Source organism: Dreissena polymorpha, chromosome 4 (genome assembly GCF_020536995.1).
Source record: "Dreissena polymorpha isolate Duluth1 chromosome 4, UMN_Dpol_1.0, whole genome shotgun sequence".
Classification (NCBI taxonomy): domain Eukaryota; kingdom Metazoa; phylum Mollusca; class Bivalvia; order Myida; family Dreissenidae; genus Dreissena; species Dreissena polymorpha.
In genome coordinates this window covers 26,180,712-26,207,674 of record NC_068358.1, presented here as the reverse complement: position 1 = coordinate 26,207,674, position 26,963 = coordinate 26,180,712, and the positions used below count along the sequence as shown (strand labels likewise).

Sequence of the window (26,963 nt, the reverse complement as noted above, 5' to 3'; positions counted from 1 at the left end):
ACAATCCAATAACAAGGAAATGTACACCCCTTCTATTAAAACGTATTGTAAAACTTACAATTAAAAGTGAAGAAATCTTTGTGATTTTTTACACAATGCAATGTGCACATGTGACTGGTTCTAAGAATCGCACTTGGAGTTTGTTACGTCAACAGCAAAGATACTAAGATTGCAAGTTTGACTTGTTCGTAAAATCCGTTTTTAAATCTAAACATTTAGTTCATCTCCCATCTAGCTCTATAAGTTCAACCTAAGTAAGTACAATAGTGAAAACACTTTTATTCACAAGTTTAAAGCATTTGTTAGCATAACAACAACACCAACAACAACAACACTAATTTCTAATTTTAGTCAAAACGCCAAGATTTTCAGTAATCCTAAAAGACCCGGCACCATTCTAAAAATGGTGGAAAAAAAACACTGGATTAAGATTAGAGGACAAAAGGCTCTTGGTTGCCCGGCTGAGTCCAGAGACCTAAAGGAGCTGAGTTGTCCTGAACAGCGTGTGTGATGTATTCGGAACAATTTTAAAGCACACTTTTTTAACATCCCTTGTTTCAGATTGTCTTCCTGACATGAGGATTGAATGATGAACCAGTCTAATAAAAGAAAGTCGTCTGTAAGTTCTTCTTAAGCTCTTCTGAGGTATTTTTGTTATCGACTCGTTTACCCACATGTATGATCAGTATCAAGAATGTTTGCTTACTAAACGCTGATTAATATATATATTATATTAAACGTGGGCTCTAAATCCCATTTAGGCGTAATAAAACACTTTTTATATTCAAATCATAGAACATGCCTTGTAAACACTCTTGATGAAACTGAGTAAGAATGTTTACTTTGGCAATATCAAAGATTGATTTGATACTGGATTTGGTACTTAAAAAAACTAAGTCACAAGGTCAATGCTTTTACAACCCTAGCTAACAAATGAGATTTATAATTCGATCATCATGATCAGAGTGGTTATATTGACATTTACCAGAACGAGCTTCAATATGGGTCATGTGCGTATAAAAACTATGTCTTCACATAAAATATATGAAAACCCTTGTTATGACTCTTAAGAGGCCACATTTATAACTCAAGCTTTTTGAAACTTGATCCTCATGTTGATTGTTTATTTCAATATAAAGGCCAACTTTAAACCAAAGCCATGTGCATCCAAAAGTTTAGTCAACAAGTCAAATCTTTAAAGGACTTTTTACCATCTAGAGGCCACATTTATGACCCAATTGATGAAAATTGGTCCTTACGTTATCTTGACAAAATGATGACCATGTTTGAATGTGGGTCATGTAACGGTTTAAGACTAGATCACAAGCTTAAAGCTTCAATTATTGATTGCGTGAACTTAGGTGAGCACGTAAGGTCCATCATGGCATGGTTAATTTGTGTTATATCTTTTATTTTCTCTGTCTTGGATTAACCTAAGAGTAGAGGTTTGCCATTTTTCGATGTCTATTGGTTCCTTAGTAAACTTCCTTTATCCTTCTGTCTGTCCTTACGACCGCACAATCTAAAATAGCTCAAAAAGAACTGTACAAGGATCAATACCAGTATATAAAATATGTTCCTTATCCTTTATCAATATTATTCTTTCTCTTAAAAAAATCTGACTTTTAATGCAGACAAATCTTAACCTTTTTTTATTGTACCATATCTGATGTTATACTATCATGCTTTATATTTTAATGTATATTTGCCTTTTAATTGTAGTACATATTGTTTCCAGTCTTTCAGCTTTTATACACTTGTTATTTCTTATTCATCATGTTTTATAGTCGGTTGTACAAGCTGTCTGAGCTTATGTTTGTTGTTTTATTCACTCTTGCCGACTCATAATAAATCTTATCTTATCTTAACTAAAATCAAGTATAGAGTGAAACCGTTGTCCCTGATTAGCCTGTTTAATCTGTACAGGCCAATCTGGACCAACACTTTGGCTACGTTTGCGCACAGACAAAAAGCCCTGTTTTACCTGATTGCTTACTTTTATGGACTTGATGCTTTATGGGCAAGCTTGAAATTTTCATAGAAATCTGTTGTATTTCTTGATTCTAAAAGTGTATGTACATAAATGCTTTATCAATGTCTGTTATGTTTGTAACTAGTTTACAAATATTATTTTATCTTTCAGATTTTGAAGATTGAACTAGTAAGTATCACCTCATAGTTAATCTCACCATTAGAGAATAATTAATAATAAATGTGCAAACACAGACATGTCGAAATATTGGCCCAATGTCAGTCTTTGCTTTAAAAAAATCAGCGATTTTTTGCCGTCTTTGTAAAGTACATGTAAAATGTACTTTCTCAATGGAGAAAGAATACAAAAAATCCCAATTGCAGTTTAAAAAAATCCCCCAAAATATGGAAAGTTGCAGCAATTTTGTTCCAAACGTGCATGATCTGAAAGTGAACAAAACAATACACAAATGTGCCATTGAGTACCAAGCAAATGAAAAGACCCATCATGGCCAATCTGATTATTAAACGACGCATTTTATCCCAATTAAAGTTTTTTTGGCCAGAAATTTTCCCCATTGGTGCTGTACTGGTTCATTTCCCAATTGTTCAAAAACAATCGCTGAAAAGGATGTCTTAAAAAATGCAAGATCGTCAAATACCTGATAACCACTGTAGTTGCCACAAATATTACTCAATCTCGATGAACCTCTGAATGTTTATTAGGAGAATTTCAAGGCCGTGTTCAAATCCTAGTAAAGTGTGTTCAAAATTTAGGTCACCAGGTCAAATCTTAAACACATTGCTATTTGCTAAATCAATGAATCAATCTTTGAATGAAGAAGTTTGATTTGAAAGTTTTCCTTCACTTAATCTGATTGAAATAAACCACAAGCGAAAATGATGTTGTTGAAGGGAACTAACAGAAAAAAGTTGTGTCAATTGATTAATGCGATTTGTCTGCCTTGTTTACACTGCAATATAGTTTGTATCTACATACTTTGTGCTTTATTTTTTTAATGTCAACATCAAGTTGTGTTTATTAATACAAGACACATTACTGGCATTGGCTAGTGTATTCACTTCCGGTCCATTTAGCAACTTTTTTTACCTGTCACTTCCAATATGGTTCTCCTGGACAAGTGGATTACCATTTATATTGAGCCCTTCCTGGACCACTTTAGGGCTATCATGGATTTGTTAGTTTGCTTCCTATTTTTGATCCTTGTTTTTCATAACTTAATTAATAAGCTTACATGTACATGAAAATTTAATAGTCTTAAAATATTTTTAGATGAGCAATGTTCTAGCTTTTAATTTGCATTTTCTTCTATTTCTCTACGATTGGAAAATCAGAATTGTCAACACAGTGAATATCCATGAATGGATACAAAAATGTATATGAGCCTCGTTCTTTGAAAACACAGTCCGCACAAGCTAATCAGGGACATATCTTTCCGCCTTGAGTGGATTTTTTCGTTCAGAAGAGACTTCTCAAAAATTAAATTACATGAAAGCAGAAAGTTATGTTCCCAATAATTTTGTGTGGGCCGCATAGGCTAATGTAGGACAACTCTTTACGCACATGCATTAAGCGAAGTTTTCCCAGAACGAGGCAAACTTTTCATGGTGAAGACAACACTCGCATCCTTGGCAGGAATAGAAGGTCCTCTAAGCGGCGATTCAGTTATGCAGATTGTTACCGGGGTGAAGTAAGAATCTTTTGAATCATTTGTAGCTTCTACATGATGATAATATATCTATCTGTATCTTGCAGCAGATATACCAAACTTGCATCAAATAATATTGCTTATGTTAATGGAGTACCTGCATGGGTGTTTATTTGTGGCCAGGCGGGTGAAGGTCAATGTCACATTCGCTTAAGAAGAGAAAGTGCTATTTCTTCATAACTTGAACATTGGTTGAGATAGTGTGCTCAGAAGTTTTATGTAGGTTGCTAACATGTATATCTAGATCGAATTCCATTTTGGATCAATTGGGTCAAGATCAAACTCACTGTTTATAAAAAAAGAGTTCTTTTGAGGGATTTTTTAAATGGTGTATGTTGGTAGGTTACAAGCAGCTGAAGACCTAGATGGCACAATAATATTAAGTAAGTTTAAGAATTTAAATGTTGAAAAGCTTGTTTTATTAAGCGTTTTGTTTTCCATTGAAACTAAAATTCGGATCCTGCGATAACTCAAAACGTATGTTACATGTAGCTAGATTGATGAAGTTCCTACTGTGAAAACGTAAACCAAAGAGAGGAATGATGTAATGTCTGAGGCAAAGCTCTTGTTTTTTTGAAAAATGCAATCACACATTTTCTACAACAATGCACTGGTGTCAGGGAATACTCTGCTTTCTGCAGTTTTCAAATAATATACACAACATATTTACGATAAGGAAACATCATATCATGCGTTTAACTGTCTCACAATCCTTAGCTCAAATGTAAAGGTCACACTAAGAGGTTTGTTTGGTGAATGAATTCCAACCAAGATCGGTTCTTTTTTATTTATTAGTATAATTATGAACTTTTTACACATTTGTTATTTGAGCTGTAATAATAAATTGTTTACTATGGTGATCATAAAACATTGTATTTTGACCATACATGACTTCTCAAAAGTTCTTAAGCAGCTGGTTTAGCTTTAGCTGAAAATAATTTATGTGAAATCTTTTATTTTGTCATCATAAACTTTCATTATTGCATAAACGCTATCTATAATGCCCTCTGGTGGGGTGCAGAAACTTGGCAAAATGAGGGCTTGAACGGAAGAAATCGTGCATTAACAAGGCGATTCACGTGCCGTTCAAGCCCTGTTTTGTGTTTTTCATATCCATAATCTCGTCCACACGCAGTTACTTCCCTTCTCCAGCCTTCGACGACTTTCCAATCATAAATGGGGAACTGAATAAGCACCAGTTTCCTCATGCATGCAGGGATAATGGCAATGCCTATTTCAATCCACTTTTCAACTTATACCATTTGCACTCTCTTGACAACAGCTTTATTGTATTGGCAACGTCAATGAAGTTAAGGTTATTTACTCAACACTTTCAAAAGACTATGCTGTAAATTTAAGTGATTATGTACCTTCAACGATCCTGCTGTAAATTCCAAAATAATTCCTCATTTCTTAATTAGCGCGGCTGCATTTCAACTTTGCATTAATCCACTGTTTAAACACATTTTAAATCATAAACTGCCTATCCGAAGGTAAAGCCTCGTCATTTCGGATGATGACCGAGTGAGGCATATGTAAAACACAACCTTGAACTGTATTGAAACAATCGAATTATTTTGTCGATGTCGAATGAACAAAACATTGTTTTCAATGTTATTTTAATTTATTTTGAACGGTTTTTTCGAGCGCCTGCAGATGATCATGCCCTCGAAAACGTGTATTATCCCTAAATAGTTTTCCAAAATGACGTCAATACTTAAATTCGCTGATTTTGAGAATAAAAGGAATTTTAGTTGGTCATTTTCCAATTTGCTTGTAATACTTGTACGCTATTATTCGCAGTGGGGGGGCTACTTGGGAGTCATTTGCAGGAAGTGGGCCCTGTTTATCACATGCCACTAACTTGTCTATTGTTATGAAGTTTTAGTCCCTGGCCCTTGTTATTGCATGCCAATTAACTAACACATGATTATGTTTAGCGACACAATGGGATTAAAATACCGTTAACGAGTGTTTGAAGCAACAAATCCAATTTCAAATAAGTCTTATTCAATTACAATCATGGCAAAACTTACAACAATCTCTTTATCAGAATTATAGAATTTGTTGACATTATGCGTAATAATAAGTGTGAGAAAATCATAAAGTAAAATCTGCAACATCCCTGAAAAACACCATTCAAACAATTGGTAATAAATTAATTAACAATAAGCGCTAACCCTTGCGATTATATCTAAACGAAATAAACGTTAACGACACAGCTTTACTTCATTAGCGTTTACAGGAAATGTAATGTGTCAGTTAAGTGCATAGTATAATGTACCCCCCATTTTGTAATACTAGTATCTGGAGTTATCTAGATTGCTAAACAGACACTGATTGTCCTTCATGCGTGCACTAATTCAGTTTTTTTATTTGTACATAATAAGTTGTTGCGAACTTAAATTCGTCAATTGTTCTAATGACAATATACACTGAAATTAATGCTTATTAATAATAATGGTGTCACAGTATATAGCAATTAATAATTGATTAAAACCCCTGTCAACAAGAACCGAAAATCATTAAACTGTGAAATAAACGTTTTTTTCTTTGATGTGAATTGATTTTTTTAGGATGGTTTAACCATTTTTGATAGTGACGCATGAATTATTATATTTAAATTTAATGTATTTTAAATGAATAATATATTTTAAATATATAATAAATAATGATTTATTTGGAAATCTTTGGTGGAGAGTTTTAAAATTGTGCAAGTTAGCTGTGATAAAGGAGCACATAAACAAGGGGTAACCGAAATGCTTTGATAAATGTTCTGTAATGAAAATGCACATGATTATATGACAGCGTTTGTTAATAAATCAAAAGTAAAGAGGAAAATGTATATTTTGATGTTGTCCCAAAAGTCAAATGATCCTAGGTCAAGTTCACCCTTAAAGTTAAAATATATTCAATTCAAACACAGACATTAATGCACTTGTCTCCCATGTGACTAAACTTAAATGAAAGTTGCTATCTCCACAACCATAATCTAGCTGTAATATATGTTGTAAGGCCTTAATCACGATTTACAAATACAATAATTTACTATGTGTTACTCTTTGTTACATTCCAATTCAATCTGATATCATGATCTTGATGGAAAATTATTGCAGTCAATTCTGCATTTGTAAGCCATTTCAAACCAATAAATAGTGATTTATGATTTTAATTGAGATTGCCATGATTGAACTTAAGTTTTGATAAGATCACCACTTTAACATCATAATTATTACCAGGATGTCAACCATGTCTTGAGTCGTGATCGTTGATACCAATCAAAACATGAATACATGATTGCTGAATTCTCTTTGTGTACGTGGCTGAAGAGACTTTTGATGGGCTGATAAGTGCCAATAAGTTTTCTTCAATATACACTTCCTGATCAACTTAACAAGAATAAATCTCATTAAAGCTTTTCGTTACTCTTGTTTGACAGTGAAATTAGACCATTCTAAAAGGAATTTACTATGGTAAATAAACGCTTGCTTTAAAGGTTCTAAAGTTCACAACCAAAGCTTAATTAGTGTGAATGTTTGGTAATATACGAACCATATTTGATCCTGTTTTAAACACTTGTCGACTGAACATGATCCAATGTAGGCTTATTAGGCTTCTTAGTTATAATCAAAGAAAATGACATTTTTTTACACAGAACTATATCGTCTGGAACAATAACATTGAGTTATGTCTAAGGTAAAACAAGTGTAGCGGGAGTGGAATATATAGTTAGTGTAGGCTTGGTTCAAAAGTATTGCACATACTTGATTTATTCCAGATGCATCACATGTAAAGCATGTATAGAAACTGTGCGATTAACAGTTACCAACGTGTTTTCTGCACCCAAAGGGTGTCTTTTAGTTTACTCCCAGACTGTCAGTCCTTGGCACTTTTTGGTATTAGCCCTCTGACTTAATCATGTTTCATCTAATTTTCACCAAACTTTATGAAAAAGTTAATAACAATAAAATTTATGCGAAGTTTAATAAGCAGTTAAATCCAACCAGGCACTTTATCTTCTATTTAGAAGGAGTGCTGTGTCTGAAGAAGAAGTGTATTGATAATCAAATGATAAGGGTCACCAAACATTTATAGAGAACCAATACAGAAGGGCTCAATATTCTAGATTGTGGGTAAGATTTTTGGGAGGTCCTTAAAACACTTATTTAGGCCTAAAATTGTGTTCAATACAGAAGAGATGGAAAGGCCTTGGCGCCATACTACAAGGTGTATGGAAAACGTCAATTGTGATCAGTGTGAGGGAAGGGTTATTATTTGTCGCCTAGGTGATGACAGTGACCAGGTCACTTACTACTGAGAAAATTGCCATAATAACGACCTGAGCATGCAGAGGTTTTCCATGTTTGGCAATGTTGTGCTGCTTTTATTTTGAAAATGTTTGTAAACCTGTGAACAACTATTGTTCGTGCTAAAAATGTGTAAATATTCAAGTTGTGGTGAATTTATTGTTGTTGTATTTATGAAAATATTTTCATACATAAAAAATGTATTGAGTTTTAAAAATAAAATAACCTAAGTTTACAAAGTAGTCTCAAATAGAATTTTGTTTCAACACAAACCTTTCTTATTGTTGAGTGGTTTAATAGACACAAATATTCCTGAAACAGAAGAAGATCCAAGTTTTCATTAGTTAGTTGTATATTTTTTATAATTTTTGAAGTCGAACATGTGTTCCTTTATATTTTCGAAGTTGAACATGTATTCCTTAAAGATAAAACCAGAGGTTACACGCATATTACCTAGCAATCGATTGGGTTGTTGTTTTCATGTAACAGATGCACTAATGCCCGTCTCCGAGTCCTGATGTGCAACAAAAATATTCCGGTTTAAGCTCCAACTGTGTCATATATATTAATGGATTTTAATATATTTACATGCTACAAAGGTAAACCATCATGAGGTGCCGAGTCACGTGTAACACTGGTATCCCTTTCTCAAATTTCAAGGTCAAACTTAGAGGTCAAATGTTAAATTTGGCCATACAACAGCTTAAAAAGTCATGTCTTGGTAGTAACTGTGCCACATGTTGATGGATTTTACAAAAACTTTGCACAAATGTAACACCGGTACCCCTACAATTTATCTGGACTGAAACTCTGTCGTTCATCATGAAACATAATAATAACCTTTCACAAGTTACCACAATGAGAAGGCGGCTAGGGTATGTAAGACTTATCTCCCTACCTAAAAGGTTCAAAGTTGCACTTCAAGGTAAAATACCAAATTTAACCATAAAACAGCTTGTCCTGACTGTGGCATATTCCGATTCCAGTCAGTTTATTATTTATGATTATCATTGCTGGCTGATTCATAGATGTATGCAACTGACATTTTTAAAGGCATGCTTGTTAACCGTTGTTGTTTTTTGTTGGGGGGATTATTGTGTTACCAAAATACATTGTTTCTCAAATTTAAAGTTATGCTACTAAACCCAGATTACATTACCAGGTTACTTAAGTCAAGAAAATTTTATTCAACCTTTTTAATCAATCATTCATATGTAAGCTTTTTTAGCATGTAGAGTTGTTGATACGGTCATGAACGATGACTTTGGTCTGATTTGATGTTAACAAATTTAACCAGATAAGAGGGTCCTTAATATGCTAAAATCAATATAATTATATTATTATGCGTTGTGTGTTTTTATTTTAAATAAATGGACACAAATATTCAAATCGATAACTATTGTAGTATCAATTATTGTTCGCATATTCAGGACACAACTCTTTATGAACAATCGTAATAATAAGGAAGAAAAGTGGCACTTGTGTGTTAATTGCACATGTGGCTCATTGTTTTTGTCCCTTGACTTGTATAAAGTGTAATTGCTAGTGTTTCTGCAGTATTTATCAGTGCACATACTTCTTTTTATATTTATCAAAAAAGTGTCTTTAACCAGTGGTTGCTTCGTGGTTTAAATTTAACAATTTGTTATTCTGAAGATATTAATACCCCGACAAGGTGGGGTATTTTTTAGTTACTATATCGGTCAGCCAGGCTGAATAAATTTATTTACTTATTAAATTGAACTTCAAATGTGTAATCTGCATGTTGTGGAGATGTGCAAGACCTAAAACATTTGTTGGCGATCGTTTTAATTAACACGTGGTGCATAAAAAAAATATGGTAACAAGTGAATAAAAAATAGACAATATAACAAAGTCAACACGTTTTCTTTTTATTTTATGCTTTTCGATGCTTGATTATATTTACATTTTAAACATTCGAATTTTGCGCAATAATAATATCATCGTGTCCAAATTACGACAAAATTTAACAATGAATTTATAGATATTTTTCACTGTTAGTAATCATGTTATGAACAGTGACTTACCATGTTTAAATCACTGATATTTTTCTTTAAACTAATTGAATGCATAACAAAATATGTTTTAGAAACATTGACTGAAAATCGCGATTGAAATTGTTTTGTTACCAATATATCGAATCAGTATTGTTTGCAGTGGGCAGATGAGCAGTTTCCCATATGTGCAGGCCACGGGAAGCCGTGTACCATATTGACTGTGATGCAGATTTGGCCCAACGATGGCCGAAGCTTCTTCACACGCAAACTGCATAAGAACAAACAGTGCAAGTTCTCTGAATGGGCAGAGGGCTATGATTGATATAAGCTATATTCCACTTGTGTGGTTTTTTCATTCACTTGGGCAGTTTTAAATCAATGCCTGGAAAAAAATGTTCACATTGTGGTTAGCTTGTGTTTTATTGATGTATTTTTGTTTACATTATTATGTGTTTAAATTGTTATATAGCCCTGGGTATTTTATATAATTTTGTTTTTACTTTGCGATGGATTTTTATTTTCATGATATTTAGATTAGATGTTCATTCTTCTTTATAGCATATGCATCTTTTATGGGTCATACATTGATTTTATGTTTACGTAAATATATACTTTGGTCTTCCTCATGGGGCAAAATGTATTTGACTAAAGATTTATATATTGATTATATCTTGACGTAAATTTATAATTTCGTCTTCCTCATTGTTGAAAAGTGTAATTAGAAATCGTCGTAACTGCTGTCTTTCAAAGAAAATTGCGCTAGAACTTGAAAACTTGTTTAACGAAAGCTTAATAATACACCGTAAATGTTAACCTTTCACTAAGATGTTTGTAAACTTCTACTGCAAAAAGCAAATGAGACTCTCTTATGCATAATAAATTAGTTAATTGTTTGCTGGTGTTCATTTGAAATGGCCACGAACGTCAATACGCCAACTAGGCCAAAAGCTATAGAAACAGTCTCATGATAGTATTCGGAAATTGTCAATCTCTGTCCAAGAATGTATTAAACATTAACATCGCTTCTCATGGAGTTTTAGCGATGCTGAATCTGTATCTTTTCCGAAACTTGTTGAGATGGTCTTTGTTTATGCTACTATCTTCCAAGGTGGGTGCGTTTATCCGGAAATGTCTGGAGCCGGGAGACGCCACCTTTATACGCAAACAATGAGGTCCTTAACTCTAACTACATCATTTGTTTTCCTTGATCAAATCTTACTTTGTTGTGTGCATATTGATCATAAATTTAAATTGATAATATTTGTAAACTGAACTCTGATTGTATATCCAAACTTTGTTATTTAACAACACGAGCAAATCATACATAATTTGGTTTTGTCTTCTTTAAGTCTAATTATGTATGAATTCGCAAAGTTTGTTTTACTTGATCAAATCTGACTAATGTTGTGTGCATATTGATCATAAATTTAAATTGAGTGTTTTGTAAAATGGTACATAATTGGTTTTTATCTTGATTAAACTAGTAACCATAGTTAAATTGTCGTGGTTAATGAAAACATTTCTTCGTTCAAGTCGCACTTATTATTGTGTTGTTCATGAAGATTATTTAAGTCAAGTCGATGAAGTAAAAAAAGGTTGAAGGATGTATGATATTAATTCAAATTGTGTAATAAATTTTATAATATAGTGAAAAAACATTTCATATGGTAGATTAATACATGAATGTGCATTACTTTGTAAATTATGTGTATGTACATTTATTATGAAATGAATAAAAGCATTTAAACAGGAAAAAAAGATTAGGTCGGAACATAATGTAATGTAACCTAGGCTAAAACGATCCCGTAAACCTCCATCTTCTTTCAATATATACACAAATATTATTCGAAGAGGGGGGTTGGAGGTGGACCTCATCGATAGCAGGTAAGTATTTAATAATTAAAATGAATTTTCCTTAAAGAATGTGTTTTAATGTCATAAATACCTTACCCGCTTTCTAATAGCATAAATTGCAGCTGCGGCGAGAAGGTTCGCGCATAGCTCCCTTATCCCCATCACATCAGAACCCATAGCCAGGTTTATCAGCTAATGATAGCAGAACCCATATCCAGTGTAATCAGCTAATCTTCGTTAGTATGGTATTGACTTGACTTCTCAGTTAAGAGTAAGAATGTTTATGTCGTAGAAGACACAACCGTTTGTGAAACCAGAAGGGGACCGACCAAATACAAGTTGTCCTGTTGGCACCCAAGAGAACGAAGATAAAAGGTGGTCGGATTCCTCCAGAAAGCATCATGGAGCACGTCAGAGAGAGGGTTGTGATAAAAATACGCCCAAGAAGTTGACAGAGCTCGTAATTTATGCGGTCTGCTCTTAAACAAGGGATGAATCCCTAGATGAGAGACAAGAGTAAGCCTTTCTTAGTCGAGGCTACCCAACGAGTAATAGAAGCCGAACACCCATCGCTCCCCCTCCCCCCATTTTTTAAAGGCAATAAAGAATGTCTTGCGAGAACCTTGAATGGGCTTAACTCTACTGAAGTAGAACTTCAAAGCCCTGACTGAAATTGGGGTTACAAGGCCAAAGGTCAAGGTCGCTATCACACTTAGTGTGAAAATCGTTTCCGATCAATAACTTATCAATTGGGTTCACTAGGTCGAAGTTCATTGTCACTTGCACAATAAGTGGGAAAACCGTTTCTGATCAATAACTCGTCAACCAATGGACCGATTGGCTTGATACTTTCAACGCGCATTTGCCTTTGACAGTAGATGACCCCTATTGATATTAAGATCAGTAGGTCAAAGGTCAATGTCACTGTCACAATAAGTGTGAAAATTGTTTCCGATAAATAACTCATCATCGAATTGACCGATTGGCTTGATACTTGGCTATTGAAATTGGGGTCACTAGTTCAAAACCCTGTTTGCGGGGGATGGGGGCATATGTCTCCGACCGCGGAATACTTGTTTTTAAATAATTTTGTTGGAAAGAAGAAAGCTTTAAGCATTTGCTGTGTTCGTTTGTTTTCATGTGGAGCGCCTGATTTCAAGATTATCTCAAATATTTATGTAGACGATCGCGACCATCATACGCAGACAAGTATAGCTCCGAAATATCTGGCAATTATAAGCATTATTTAGATAACCAGCAAAGTGTGAACTAACAGACTTGTTGACGGACAATTTTACAAGAAATGATGTTCTATTTAATTTAAAGAGAACTTCAAATCTTTTATCAATAATAATTTTTAATGAAATCGATATCTTTCGATAAGTATGCGCTTATTTGCTAAACAATGTGAATATTTTTCCAGATTCATTGTTATTTGCAAACTTTATTGCAACATCACATAAGGTGGACCGAACAGTGCTCAAGATTATATATTTGGTATGAAAGGACAAGGTGGTCGAAAAACCTTTCATATTGGAGTTATCTGCTCAAGTTAATAATCAAAAGATCAAGACAGTCCAGAGATCAAGACAGCCACTTTAGGTTTTCGCTATCATCTTGGTCTTTTTGATCATGGAAACATCATCATCCTTTGAAGTAAAATAAAAATAGTAATTTTAAAGTTAATTTCGAAAGCAGTTGATTTCGATGTATATTATATATTGTAACGACGGTTTATCATTAATTCCTACACACCAACTATTGAACAATATATTGTTTGTATTTAAATTAATTTATTGCTAAAGTTCCTTTGATATCAACTGTTTATGAACATGACCCGCTTATGTTCTTATCACATCCTCTAAATGAAGAATGAACGATTCCGATATATAACATTATATGTGCTTTTAAAACAGGTTAAAACTAAACTATAGCCTCAATGTGTCCTTTCTTCCGACTAAGCGTTTATTCGTACATTCACTTTTTTAAATTCTTATTTTGATGATTAATTAGTAACACTATAAAAGAAGCATGGCTGCAAGATAAAAGGCTTTTGTCCTTGTATGGCTAAATGGAAACCATAAATCCTATTTTCCAAGAACATGTTTTACACAAATAGCATTGGGTTTATACTTAGGCCAAATTTACTGAAAATATTTTAAATCCGTACGCTGAGATCGGGAGTGTACTTTCTATTAATATGAAGTTCTGTGAGGCCAACAGCACTTATATTTTTTTTTATTTTTTTTTCTTTGCCATGGCCGCAAGAGCTCTGAATTAGAGCTCCAACTTTATTGAAAATAAACAAATATATGACCACTTTGGCGGATTTGTGGTGTTTAATTTGGTTGGCCTTTCTTTGATCTTGAAAACTGGGTACTCAAACCAACATAGGAATTCACGCGACATTATTTCCAAGTAGCGACTACAAACATAATTATATTTTAAGTACTCTAGATACTTGTCTTCCTTATATGGTAGCTGGCCTGTAGTTGACTCTTATTGTTCTTTCACAAACTTCCCGGTGGCGTCTGATAGGTTAAAAGGCACATCTAGTGGCGATGCTTAGAAGACGGCTTTGATCACAACAGTCGCCCGTTTGTTCTTTTGTGATACGAAAGAACTTAATCGTGAATACAATTTAATGGTGTCAATTCGCTTTTCATTGTTTTATTTTGTTATGGAATATCGCGGGCGCCTCATATTCGCACTGTGTGTTGCCTGGATTTTCCATGTCTCCGGTATGTAGATTTAAGTTATTTTTGTTTTCGAATAAGAATATTCATGAACGACTTTTATATTTCATAAAACATGTTGTCATTTATGTATTCAGTATTTAAATGAAGTCTTTCTAAGTAACAGCAAGCACCTCAGTGTTGTTTTTAAATTGTACAACTTTACAACACTTCATAAGATTTGATGTTTTTCGAAATGGAATTTTTTCACAAAGTTGCGATTATACAAAGTTCTGTCTCTTATCCCAAAAGCTAAAATTCACTACATCAAAGAGGTTATACATGTTTGTATGCTTCGTCTTTTATGTGGATTTTTTGCCGTTTTGATCTGTCATATCATGGCGAGTTGTTTATCGTTATATTTCTAAAACATTCACCCAGCATTTGTAACAAATATTGCCAGATGTGTACATTTCCAAAAAGGAAATTTATTTCTGCGTTTAATAAGACTTTGTTCATGGAAAACGCTGCACAATGGATAAAGTTATGGCTGTTCAAAGCGATGCACACTGTTTTCGATTCATTTGTAGTTGAATACCTTGTTATATATATATATATTTGATAGTGAATTTTGTGGTTTTAAACATCGGCTATTTCAGTTTGATTGAAACAAAAGAATGGAATGTGAACAGTTTAAAACGAAGTACAGGGATGAGTCACATTAATATATTATATATTTTATACAATGAAATGATAAAACAAGTTGTTTTTTCCTTAATTTCCCAGAAAACAAATCAAAATATATAACGAATATTGCATTTTTTTTGGTTTATGATTTTCAAATGTACAAACAATTAAAGGCAAGGAGTGCAGTATTCCATGATTTTAGATATGGTGAAAATAGGTCAGAGCTGTAAAAATCTAAACGGATGATCAAATGAGATCTAAGAACGAATATGCAACGCGATAGAAACGCCAAGAACGTAAGAGGGACGTAGTACAGTTAAACAGGAGTTGCCGTGGGACACTCGCTTATTCTGCGACGAACCTACTGCTTCTTTGAGCCTCTATAATGTTTTTATAACCACCTTCCCCGTTGTTGTTCGTAGTAGTCGCAGGGCAAATACCAAGGGCGCAGAAGTGTCTTAAAAAAATTAAAGATTACCGCATGTGCTGCGCGAAATCGCAGTTTAAACGCGTTGGACGTGGTGAGAACGCAGAGTACACGCCAGGAAAACATATAGTAGGACCCCGGCTCAAGAAAAAGATAAAACACATTGTTCGACTATCGGATAAAACACTTTGATTGTGTTACATCCGAAATAATATGTTTAATCATATATATTTTAGAGTTACTCACGGTTAGGAATATAGATGTGTGTTATGAAAAACCTCTTGCTTCGCACTCGTGAAAAAACATTCATTTTTTTACAGCTTGCCGTGATGGAACCTTTGGTAAAGACTGTACACAAAATTGTTTCCACTGCGCTGACAATACAACATGTGACAAGATCAATGGCTCGTGTACACGTGGTTGTAAACCTGGCTATACGGGGTCTAAATGCGATCTAGGTAAGTGGTCCTACGATAACTAATCTTAATTTATATCCACTACTGTCCAATCAAAGAAAATCGTAAATATAACCAAACCATTTCTTTGTATTGAATCTGCATAGGACTTGAAAAACAAAGGGAATCTTGTGATCCATGAGCGAGATTTTGAGTATGCCTAATAACTCTGCATCATGAAAGAACATGTAAACTCTGCATCGTGTAAATACCTGTTAACTCTGCATCGTGAAAATACCGGTTAACTCTGCATTGAAAAAATACCTGTTAACTCTGCGTCATGAAAATACCTATGAGCTCTGCATCGTGTTAATACCTGTTAACTCTGCGTCATGTAAATAGCTGTTAACTCTGCATAGTGAAAAAAACTGTTAACTCTGCGTCATGAAAATAGCTGTTTACTCTGCGTCATGAAAATACCTGTTAACTCTGCCTCATGTAAATACATATTTCACTCTGGGTCATGAAAAAACCTGTTACCTGTGCGTCATGAAAATACGTGTTAGCTCTGCGTCATGTAAATACATGTTAACTCTGCATCGTGAAAATACCCGTTAGCTCTGCGTCATGAAAATATCTGTTAGCTCTGCGTCATGTTAATACCTGTTAACTCTGCATTATGTAAATATCTGTTAACTCTGCATCGTGAAAATACCTGTTAACTCTGCATCGTGCGTGAAAATACCTGTTAACTCTGCATCATGTATATACCGTTAAAACATAACCGCCCAGTTTAGATTCAATAGTCGAAAGCGGAACCAGAACTCAAACAAAAACAAGGTCGCCGTGGTGTAATGGATATGGTGTCCGCCTTGCGACCGGGAGGTTACGGGTTCGATCCCCACCGTGGGAGCGTTCTTTAGATCTCCCCCAAAGACACCAAGTACTGGTTCTAGGCCCAGGAAACGGACTCGAGAGCGTTTATATAAGCCTAAGGCTTTCGACGCAATCGAGCTAAAATAAATAGGTTTAAACTAAACAAAAACAATGACCGGTTTTCCAAGTTACAAATGTGCAGCTCCATTGCATTCTTTTAAAGTCTTTAAGTTCGGATTTAGATAAAAGAGATACAGCTGCAAGAACTTTTGCCCTTGGTATAACTATACATATTTGCATGGTGTCTTTCAATTTTTATAGTATCTGTTCTGGAAATGCATAACAAGGCATTTTAGGAAAAATTGAATAAACTTTAATAAAAACTTAACTATTTCAGAATGAGAATACATAATGTTATTATTTTTCTTCATTATGCGAATCAGCAACAGAGCGGACAAGCCATTAGGATGTAATTCGAATTTTTTTATAGCAAGGACTAAACTGTAAAAACTGTGGCTCTGTTCGAGCAAAAATAAAAACCAGATTCTAATTCTTCTACTAAAAATATAGCAATGCCATAGTTGGCAAGAGTCTCTGAACAGCGTTCTTCGTGAGGTAATCGTTTGAAACTTAAAAAATGAAGACTGACTTTAAAAAGTTAAGCAAAGACATATCTCGGATGGTGAATAGTAGTACCAACATTCCCATGATGTGTTAAATCCCCATGCCTCATTACTTGTGTTATTTCCGGACACGTACTGTATTTCCTAAGATGAAATATCAAAGAAATGGCGTTGGAAATTATTCGTTTATTTTCATTCATGAGTAATATTGTTAGAATTGAGGGGTAACATTCCTTTTTGGTCAGTTAATACTTACGGAAATCACGTTCTTGTTATAATGACCAATATAATGATGATGATGATGATGATGGCTATCATTAGGGTAGTCATGATAATGATACTGATGATTATGAAAATGTTGGTTGGAGCGAAATGACGATGATAATGATGATGATGGGTGTGTAGTTGGTGGTGGTAATAGTAAAGATGATGATGTTGATGATGATGATAATGATGATGATGATGATGATGGTGGTGGTAGTGGTGGTAGTGATGATGATGATGATGATGATGATGATGATGATGATGATGATGATGATGATGATGATGATGATGATGATGATGATGGTGATGATGATGATGATGATGATGATGATGATGATGATGATGATGATGATGATGATGATGATGATGATGATGATGATGATGATGATGATGATGATGAAAGCTATATACTGATTATATTCGCCACTAAGAAAAAAATGTCTGTCTGCAAAAAATGTTTAAAATTTAATCTATATATTTTAAAATTAAGAAATAAAAAAGTAAATACATACATGTGGAGACATAATAAAATATACAATCGTATGGCTACAACCTGGTATCATCAAGGTCCAAACGAACTACGATGTGAAATTGCGAGGAAATAGAAATGTCGCGATCATGCATCGTTGTCGAGATCGAAAGAATAATTCCACAAAACCGGTTTTCTAGTTACATAGGCGTAGACGTCAATTATTCTGATACAAGTTAATTGTATAACAATAAATAACAAACTTTAATTATTTGCTATACCAAGTGTTTTGTCCATCTATAATAAATGTGTTTTTGTTTGAATGTGTTCGCTATATAAATAATACGTTTAAGTTCAGCTTAAATTATTTCTAGATCTAACTGTTTTGTCATGTAATTGTTTTGTCGTCAGGTGAATATTATGTTTCTCGTTTTATTGTTGATGTACAATATTAACAAGTTTAAAAACAGTTTTTGTCATTAAACTTTAACACCCAGTGAACTTCCGGTAAAAACGAAAGTAGAATTCATGGAGTAATGGTTAGTAAACAAAGTTGATTTTATTGATTATTTTCCAACAGATGTTGACCGAATATCCGAATATTCGTTCGGAAGGATTACCGAATATTCGAATACCACAATTTGTATTCGTTGCAATCCCAAATATATATATATATATTATTCTTATTATAAAATGCTTAAGTATGCTTATGCTTATATATATATAATTAAAGAGAAGGAAGTGATGTATAATTTTAAATGAAAACTGTGACTCCATTATTTGTAACAAATACATGGTACACAAATTTTCAATGAAAAAAGAGTGAGTCCTTAGTTGGCAAGAGTCTCTTAACAGCGTTCTTCGCGAAATCAATCGATTGAACTTTCAAAATTAAAGACTACCCATTCGCTAGAAAAGTGGTGCATAAACTTATTTCAGTAGGTGAAAAGTAATGCATGTACTAAAATGCCCATGATGTGTGAAAGCCGCGCGCATCTGAGCAATTAGCTTGATAAATATGTCTTATTTTCGTAGTGTATTTCTTAACTTGAAATGTCAAAGAAATGGCGAGAAGAATAATCTGTTTTTTACGTTTATGTAAGAGTTATATTGTTTGAATAAATGGGTCGCATAAATGAAGATAGGAGTAAGACTTTGTTTTCATTTTGTTTTCAGTTTAAACGTACGGAAATAACGTTCATGTCGTGGTTTCCAAAATAACGGTGATGATGAATATGATGGATATCATTTTTGTTAGGATGATAATTCTGATGATGATGAAGATGTTGGTGGTAATAAGTTGACGATGATAATTATGATGGTAGCAATGTTGGTGGGGATGTGATGACGGTGATGATGTTACACCATATTATTCAGAGAGGTTCGACAATTATTTTTTAGCAATGCTATCCAACAACACCATATATACTGCTAATTAATGTTATGTTGTTTAGGTACAATCATTTATTTTAACAATTTAATATTAGATACATAAACATGTTTATCTTTTATCAATAAATAACGAACATCAGAAAACTAAACTAATTTCTTAATTGCATTGTGTATAATACACTGATAATGAAGTCTTACCGAAAGAAAAATACTTGTGTGATAAACAATATTTAAGTTATGTGTAATTATTTATAATGTCTTCATATGAGATGTCTGCACATATTTCGATAAGCGACGGTCTCTTGATTTTTCATCTGTTATATTATAATTTTATATTGTTTCAAACGTTTGATTCATGCGTTTTACAAGTTCAAATTTATAATGACTCTTGTTTTCCTCTGCCAATAAAAGATATATCGTCTAAATTCAATGCATATAATGTTTAAATAATTCATTGTTTGGATTTGTAATCCCAAGTAATTGCTAGTGACATTTCAAATGAATATGCGAGCTTGGTCTTCTATGAATAATGTAAACCGCAAATTTAACAATGTCTTGTGTTTATGGACAATAACAGAACAATTGCGAATGTTATCTATTTCATTGTTACAGAATGTACTTAGATTGTCAGCTACATTATTTATCTTGTGCATAAGTGATTTTTCCCAAATAATGTGTGTACTATTCTGCATTGGAAACATAAGATATACTTAGTATTATTAAACACAAGTTCATTTTCATACGTGTTTCCAGTCAATATTAAATCATTCTGAATTCCATTTGTTTGACTAGTACAAAAGTCTCTTTTTTGGATTAATATTTTGTCAATGTGTTTTTAATCTTTAGGGCTGATATTTTTTTCTTTATGTTAGTTGGTATTATAGGTCATTGAGTAAAATTGTACTTACTTTACTTCAATTATTGAAATTTTAAATATTATTACTTATAAGTTTAATTAATCATTGGTACAATAGAAAATTTACGTTTGTTCCGACATGCAAATCCAATGATTCTTTTGATATAATCATATTTCTCACAACACGAATTCCTCTTTCATAGATACTTTAAAAATAAATATGGCTATTGTCCATTTCAAAATTATGATAACGAGATATAGGCATGTCCAGTATGTCATAAAAAGTTATTATTAGAGGATTTTTAATGCACTTCAAAGCATCGAGCCACAAGGTCTTATTCAAAATGTTTTAAAGTCTATTTACGATTTAACAAGTAAATAACAATGTCAATCGCCTGACAGTAATCTATTGATTCATGGTATTTTCGAGTATTACAAAGAACATACATATCATATTTAATCACCTTTCTTTGACAATTACAGTAGCTTTTATTTTACTTGATCCTGCCCAAATTTGTTTCATGGTGTCTGTTCTTGGTGTTGGTTGTGAAACAAATGCATAAGTAAGTAAAGGTAGAAGCAGTGATTTGAAAATAATTACCTTTCTAAGATTCCAATAGCTTATTAATTGTTTAATACATTCGATGTTTTATATAAAATGATTCATTAAAATCTTTTATCAGTTCATTTCCAATAATATCCCAGGAACTTTAAAAGTAGTTGCTCCACTGGTCTGTTTGTATTTAGTTTAGTTGATCTGAAACTAACTTCATTAAGCCGATTCAAAATTAAGTTAGTTGTTACATAGTTTATGTTAAGTCCAGTGTATCTTGAGAATGAATGAAGCATGTTTAGCGCACAATTGCGGGATCCGTCAAGATATAAAGATGTATTATCAGCAAATTGACATACTTTATGTCGTTTCTTGTTATACCTGTTGAAGCACTTATTGTCGACAACCCCTCTTTATGCAGAAAGTATGACAGAAATCTATTTCTATGTAGGCTTACGTATTATGCATGAAGATCACTATCCGTGTTTTTTTGAATATTGGTTCAAAATTTAAACAAACAGCAACAACAAACATTATAATAGTTGTTTCTATAAACTGTAAACTCATGGTTATAAAATGCTTCTTTGAAATCGATTTTCATTAGACATCCTGGTAAATTATTATATATATCATATTTCAATATATCGTAAATTAATATAGTGTTCTCACCAATAAATCGGCCTTTAATGAAACAAGTTTGAACTTTGGAGATAAAAATATCAATTACTGCTTTAGTCTTATTGCAGTCGAACCTGATGGTAATTAATTAAACCATTTAATAATGTAAATGGTCGTTGATTTTTCAGATTGAGATTCTTGTATTTTGGAATGAAGGTTAAAATGTAATACGTTTGTGTTATGGACAATGAGTTCGTAATTAAAGCATTCTTTATTCCTCCTTCTACGCAATGACCTAATTTTTTCAAAAATATCTCAAATACTTATGTAGTTTATCAATCGGATCATGGATTTAGGTCGTGTTTTATATTTTTAGCGCTATATACTCTTCTTCAATATAACATACGGATTCTTCAACATTAAGCATTCCTTCTAAAAAATATGATTGCTGTTTATTTAAATTTGGTATCTTAAAAGTAGATAAGTCTGCCATTATATCAAAATCAATATAATTGTCATTCCTGTTGTATAATGTTTTATAGAATGACACATATTCGTTTAAACTATCATTTTGTTTGTGCAACTTAGCACCATCTTAAAAAAAAAGAATTGATTTTGCATAGTGATTTGATTCAAGCGAATACAAGTATAAAGAAGGTTTTTTGTCCATTTTTGTCCATTTAGCTTTTTACCCATTTACGTTTATTTTAAATTACATTTTCTTTTTTAATTCAATTTCAATTGATTTAATAGGTCAAGAATTCATTAGTTCAGTTAATACTTTTTGATGTATAGCAATTTTTAAGTTCAATTAGATTCATGGCTTTTGATCACTTTAGCTTCATATCATGAGAATGAAATAGTTTTCTTCTTATACCCACGAGTAATGTTTCTAGGAATAACTGATCTTTTAAAACAGAGTACACTTTATCGATGAAATCCTTTTCTAAATGGTAATACAAAGTTGTTGTTATACATATTATATCTCTAGTAATATTGTTTTTCTTGCATTTTTATTATTCTTAAAAGATGTATAATTTAGAAAGTTTAAGTTAATATCTAATGCACAACTTTACCCTCTGCATATAATATTTCGTAATTTTGATTTAAACTTATATTGTTTTAAGAGGGCTGTAAAAAAATAGGCGTATCTTAATTACTCCAGTATAGTGTGCATAAGGTCAACCTGTTTGTTATGTGAATCAATTCCAATAATAGGCAATTACGTATAGTCCCCTAAAACAATTTAATTTGATGTGAGTGGTAATCCGTTCTATTCAAAATGCAAACAGTTCTTTTATTGAACTGCCCACATGTAAAATAACATTCTCCGTTTCATTGTGAGTTTATTTTATTTTATTTTTTATATTAGGAGTTAAAATCGCGACAATGGGAACAATAAAATATGTGCTTGTTTTGCTTAAAAAAAATCAAAAACATCTCGTTTCATTTTTCACTTTTATTGAGACCCCTGCAGATGTTTTATATAAATTTTAGGTTATCACTGTACATACCAGTAAGATGAAAATTATGCTTACACATGTATATTTTTAAACAATATTTTGGTAGGCAGTTTATAACATTTCTATCTTTAAACGTATTTGTGTTTGGTGCAAATCAGCAAATCTAACAGAAACATACAATGTAACAACAACATAATTTCAAAAGGATGTTTAAGTGCAAAATGAATTGCCCTAAAGATAAGATAAGATGAGATTTGACTTTTCAGCTATTCAAGATTTCTATATAACACATTAAAAAGTAAATGTGTATTCATATTCAGTAGTTTGTCAATAGTAAATGTTAGTCATAAAGCTACTTTAGCAATTCAACCATAAATCTCTTTTGTTTTAACAGCAAAAAACGAATAGTATAACAAATTTAACAACAAAACACAAACATAAATAAACTGTGTATACCGTAGTAGCGATCAGTTGAAACAGAGGATAAATAAGTACAACTGAATTTAACTAGTAGAAACAAGCAATACTTACCAGCTGAATGTTTACTTAATGCACCGGAATGCGTGATTCTGATTATACCATACATCTTAAACATTTAAAATGTTTTCATAAACCCATAAGCCAAGCCATCTATAAATACTCATTAAATAAAAGTGATCATTTAATTATCTTCTTTCTGTCTACTCCAAATAATCATAGTCAGCATAATTAAGGCAATATTAAGGCAACAAAGAAAACAATCCTGTCAACATAAATATAGAAATGAGTTCTGTAGACTGAGACTTAGAACAAGTTATGAAAGCAAACCAATTATGTTAATATCCAAATGAGGCTTCAGCAGTTATTTTGATTATATAGATCTTTCCATTTAGAGCGAATGATCACAGAGTTTTTTATTTATGTTTTGCAAAAAAAACTAATAAGTCGTGCAACTTCCAATAATAGGCAATTACGTATAGTCACTAAAAAGAATTTAATTTGCTGTGAGTGGTAGTCCGTTCTATTCAAAATTCAAACATCTCTTTTATTGTACTGCCCACATGTAAAATAACATTATCCATCTCCATCTGAGTTTATTTTAATATTTATATTAGGAGTTAAAATGGCGACAATTGGAACAATAAATATGTGCTTGTTTTGTTTTGAATAACTCAAAAACATCTCTTTTCTTTTTTTACTTTCATTGAGACCCCTGCAGATGTTTAATATAAATTTCAAGTTATCCATGTACATACCAGTAAGATAAAAATAATGCTTACACATGTATATGCTGAAACAATATTTTCGAAGGCATTTTATAGCATTTCTATCTTTAAAATTATTCGTGTTTTGGTGCAATTCAGAAAATTTAACAGAAACATACAATGTAACAACAACATAATTTTCAAAAGGATGTTTAAGTGCAACATGAATTGCCCTAAAGATAAGACAATGAGATTTGGCTTTTCAGCTATTCAAGATTTCTATATATCACATTAAAAAGTTAACGTGTATTCATATTCAGTAGTATGTCAATAGTAAATGTAAGTCATAAAGCTACTTTAGCAATTAAACTATAAGTCTCTTTTTTTTTTAACCGCAGAAAATGAATAGTAAAACAAATTTAACAACAAAACACAAACATAAATTAACTGTGTATACCGTAGTAGCGATTAGTTGAAACAGTAGATAAATAAGTATAACTGAATTTAACTAGTAGAAACAAGCAATACTTACCAATTGAATGTTTACTTTATGCACCGGAATGCATGATTCTGGTGATAACACACATCTTAAACATTTAAAATGTTTTTATAAAACCATAAGCCAAGCCATATATAAATACTCATTCAATAAAAGTGATCATTTAATTTTCTTCTTTCTGTCTACTCCAAATAATCATAGTCAGCATGATTGAGGCAATATAAAGGCAACAAACATAACAATCCTGTCAACATATATATAGTATTAAGTTCTGTAGACTGAGACATACAACATATCATGAAAGCAAACCCATTGTGTTAATATCCAAATAAGGCTTCAGCAGTGATTTTGATTATTTAGGTCGTTCCATTCAGAGCAAATGATCACAGAGTTTTATATTTATGTTTTGCAAAAACTTATAAGTCGTGCAACGAATACATTTTAAACAACCAGTTTTCAAGAACAAAAAGAGAAACTGGCAAACCGCAAATAACTTAAGAAAAGCGTTGTTGGTTTCAAACATTCTTCTAAAGTACTTTTTATTGTACTTATTGTTTCCCATGTTTTCTATATATAGTAAATATGAAAAACATATGTATCCCACGTGTTTATGAAACATTTAAGATATTGACGAGTGCCTACAGGGCCGTTGCAAGAATGCAGCCAGGTGCGTCAACTCCATTGGTGGGTTCACATGTGCATGCGCACCGGGCTGGCAGGGAACCAACTGTGATGTCGGTGAGTTTCGTGATGCTGTCGTTTTGTTTGATATACATTGCATCAAGTGCGTTGAATCCAACGTTTTGTTAAATGCTTCTTATGAAAAACATGTTTTTCCCATGTGTTTATCTAATGTTTAAGATATTGACGAGTGCTGGCAGATCCGCTGCAAGAATAGAGCCAGCTGCGTTAACTCCCTTGGTGGGTACACATGTACGTGCGCACCGGGCTGGCAGGGAAACAACTGTGATGTCGGTGAGTTTCCTGTTGCTGTCCTTTTACTTGATAACCATTGCATCAAATGCGTTGAATCCCACGTTTTTGTTAAATGCTTCATATGAAAAACATACGTATCCCATGTATTTATCTTATGTTTAAGATGTTGACGAGTGTCTACAGAGCCGTTGCAAGAATAGAGCCAGGTGCGTCAACTCCCTCGGCGGGTACAACTGTACGTGCGCACCGGGCTGGCAGGGAACCAACTGTGATGTCGGTGAGTTTCGTGTTGCTGTCCCTTAATTTATATACATTACACCACACGCGTTAAATACCACTTGTTTGTTAAATGCTTCATATGAAAAACATATGTAACCCACATGTTTATGAAACATTTAAGATATTGACGAGTGCCGACAAGGCCGTTGCGAAAAAGGAGCCAGGTGCGTCAACTCCCTCGGTGGTTACAGCTGTACGTGCGCGCCGGGCTGGCAGGGAACCAACTGTGATGACGGTGAGTTTCTTGTTTCTGCCCTTTTATTTGTTATACATTGCATCACACGCGTTGAATTTCCACGTGTTTGTTAAATGCTTCATATGAAAACATATGTATCCCACTTGTTTATCTAATGTTTAAGATATAGACGAGTGCCTGCAAGGCCGTTGCGAAAAAGGAGCCAGGTGCGTCAACTCCCTCGGTGGTTACAGCTGTACGTGCGCGCCGGGCTGGCAGGGAACCAACTGTGATGACGGTGAGTCTCATTTTGCTCTCCTTTTATTTGAACAACACATTTTCGGGAAGGTTGCACGGTCATTGCACGCAATAGGCTAGTCGAAATGACTTGGCTCTATGATAACCTTAACGACCGTAGATTAAATATACGATTTTTAGGAAAGACTGTCATACTTTTGTCTATGAAGGATGTTTTAATGGAGGACGTAAATATTAAGTAATGTATGTCGGTGTTTGTGAATAAAAGCTAGATCTCAAAAGCGAAGGTGAATGCGAAAATTCCAATGTTTCTTCAAGGAATATACTCAGTCATTTTTTTATTGTCCGGCATGGAAAGGTCTTACATAAAGTTTGCAGAAGTGTAAAATTTTATAAGAAAGTACATAGTGTTATCCTTTACAAGAATTTCAAATCAAATACAAATGTGATAATC

At 33.0% G+C, this 26,963-nt stretch overlaps 1 protein-coding gene across 1 annotated transcript; it reads left to right on the top strand.

Moving 5' to 3' along the window:
* The first annotated feature begins 403 nt into the window (after nt 1-403).
* Nucleotides 404-26,629, top strand: LOC127878298 (fibropellin-3-like). Its single transcript, XM_052424818.1, has 6 exons — nt 404-503; nt 25,486-25,599; nt 25,723-25,836; nt 25,961-26,074; nt 26,198-26,311; nt 26,436-26,629. Exons 1-6 carry the CDS (start codon nt 404-406, stop codon nt 26,627-26,629), a joined length of 750 nt encoding a protein of 249 aa, XP_052280778.1.
* The last annotated feature ends 334 nt before the right edge of the window (nt 26,630-26,963 follow it).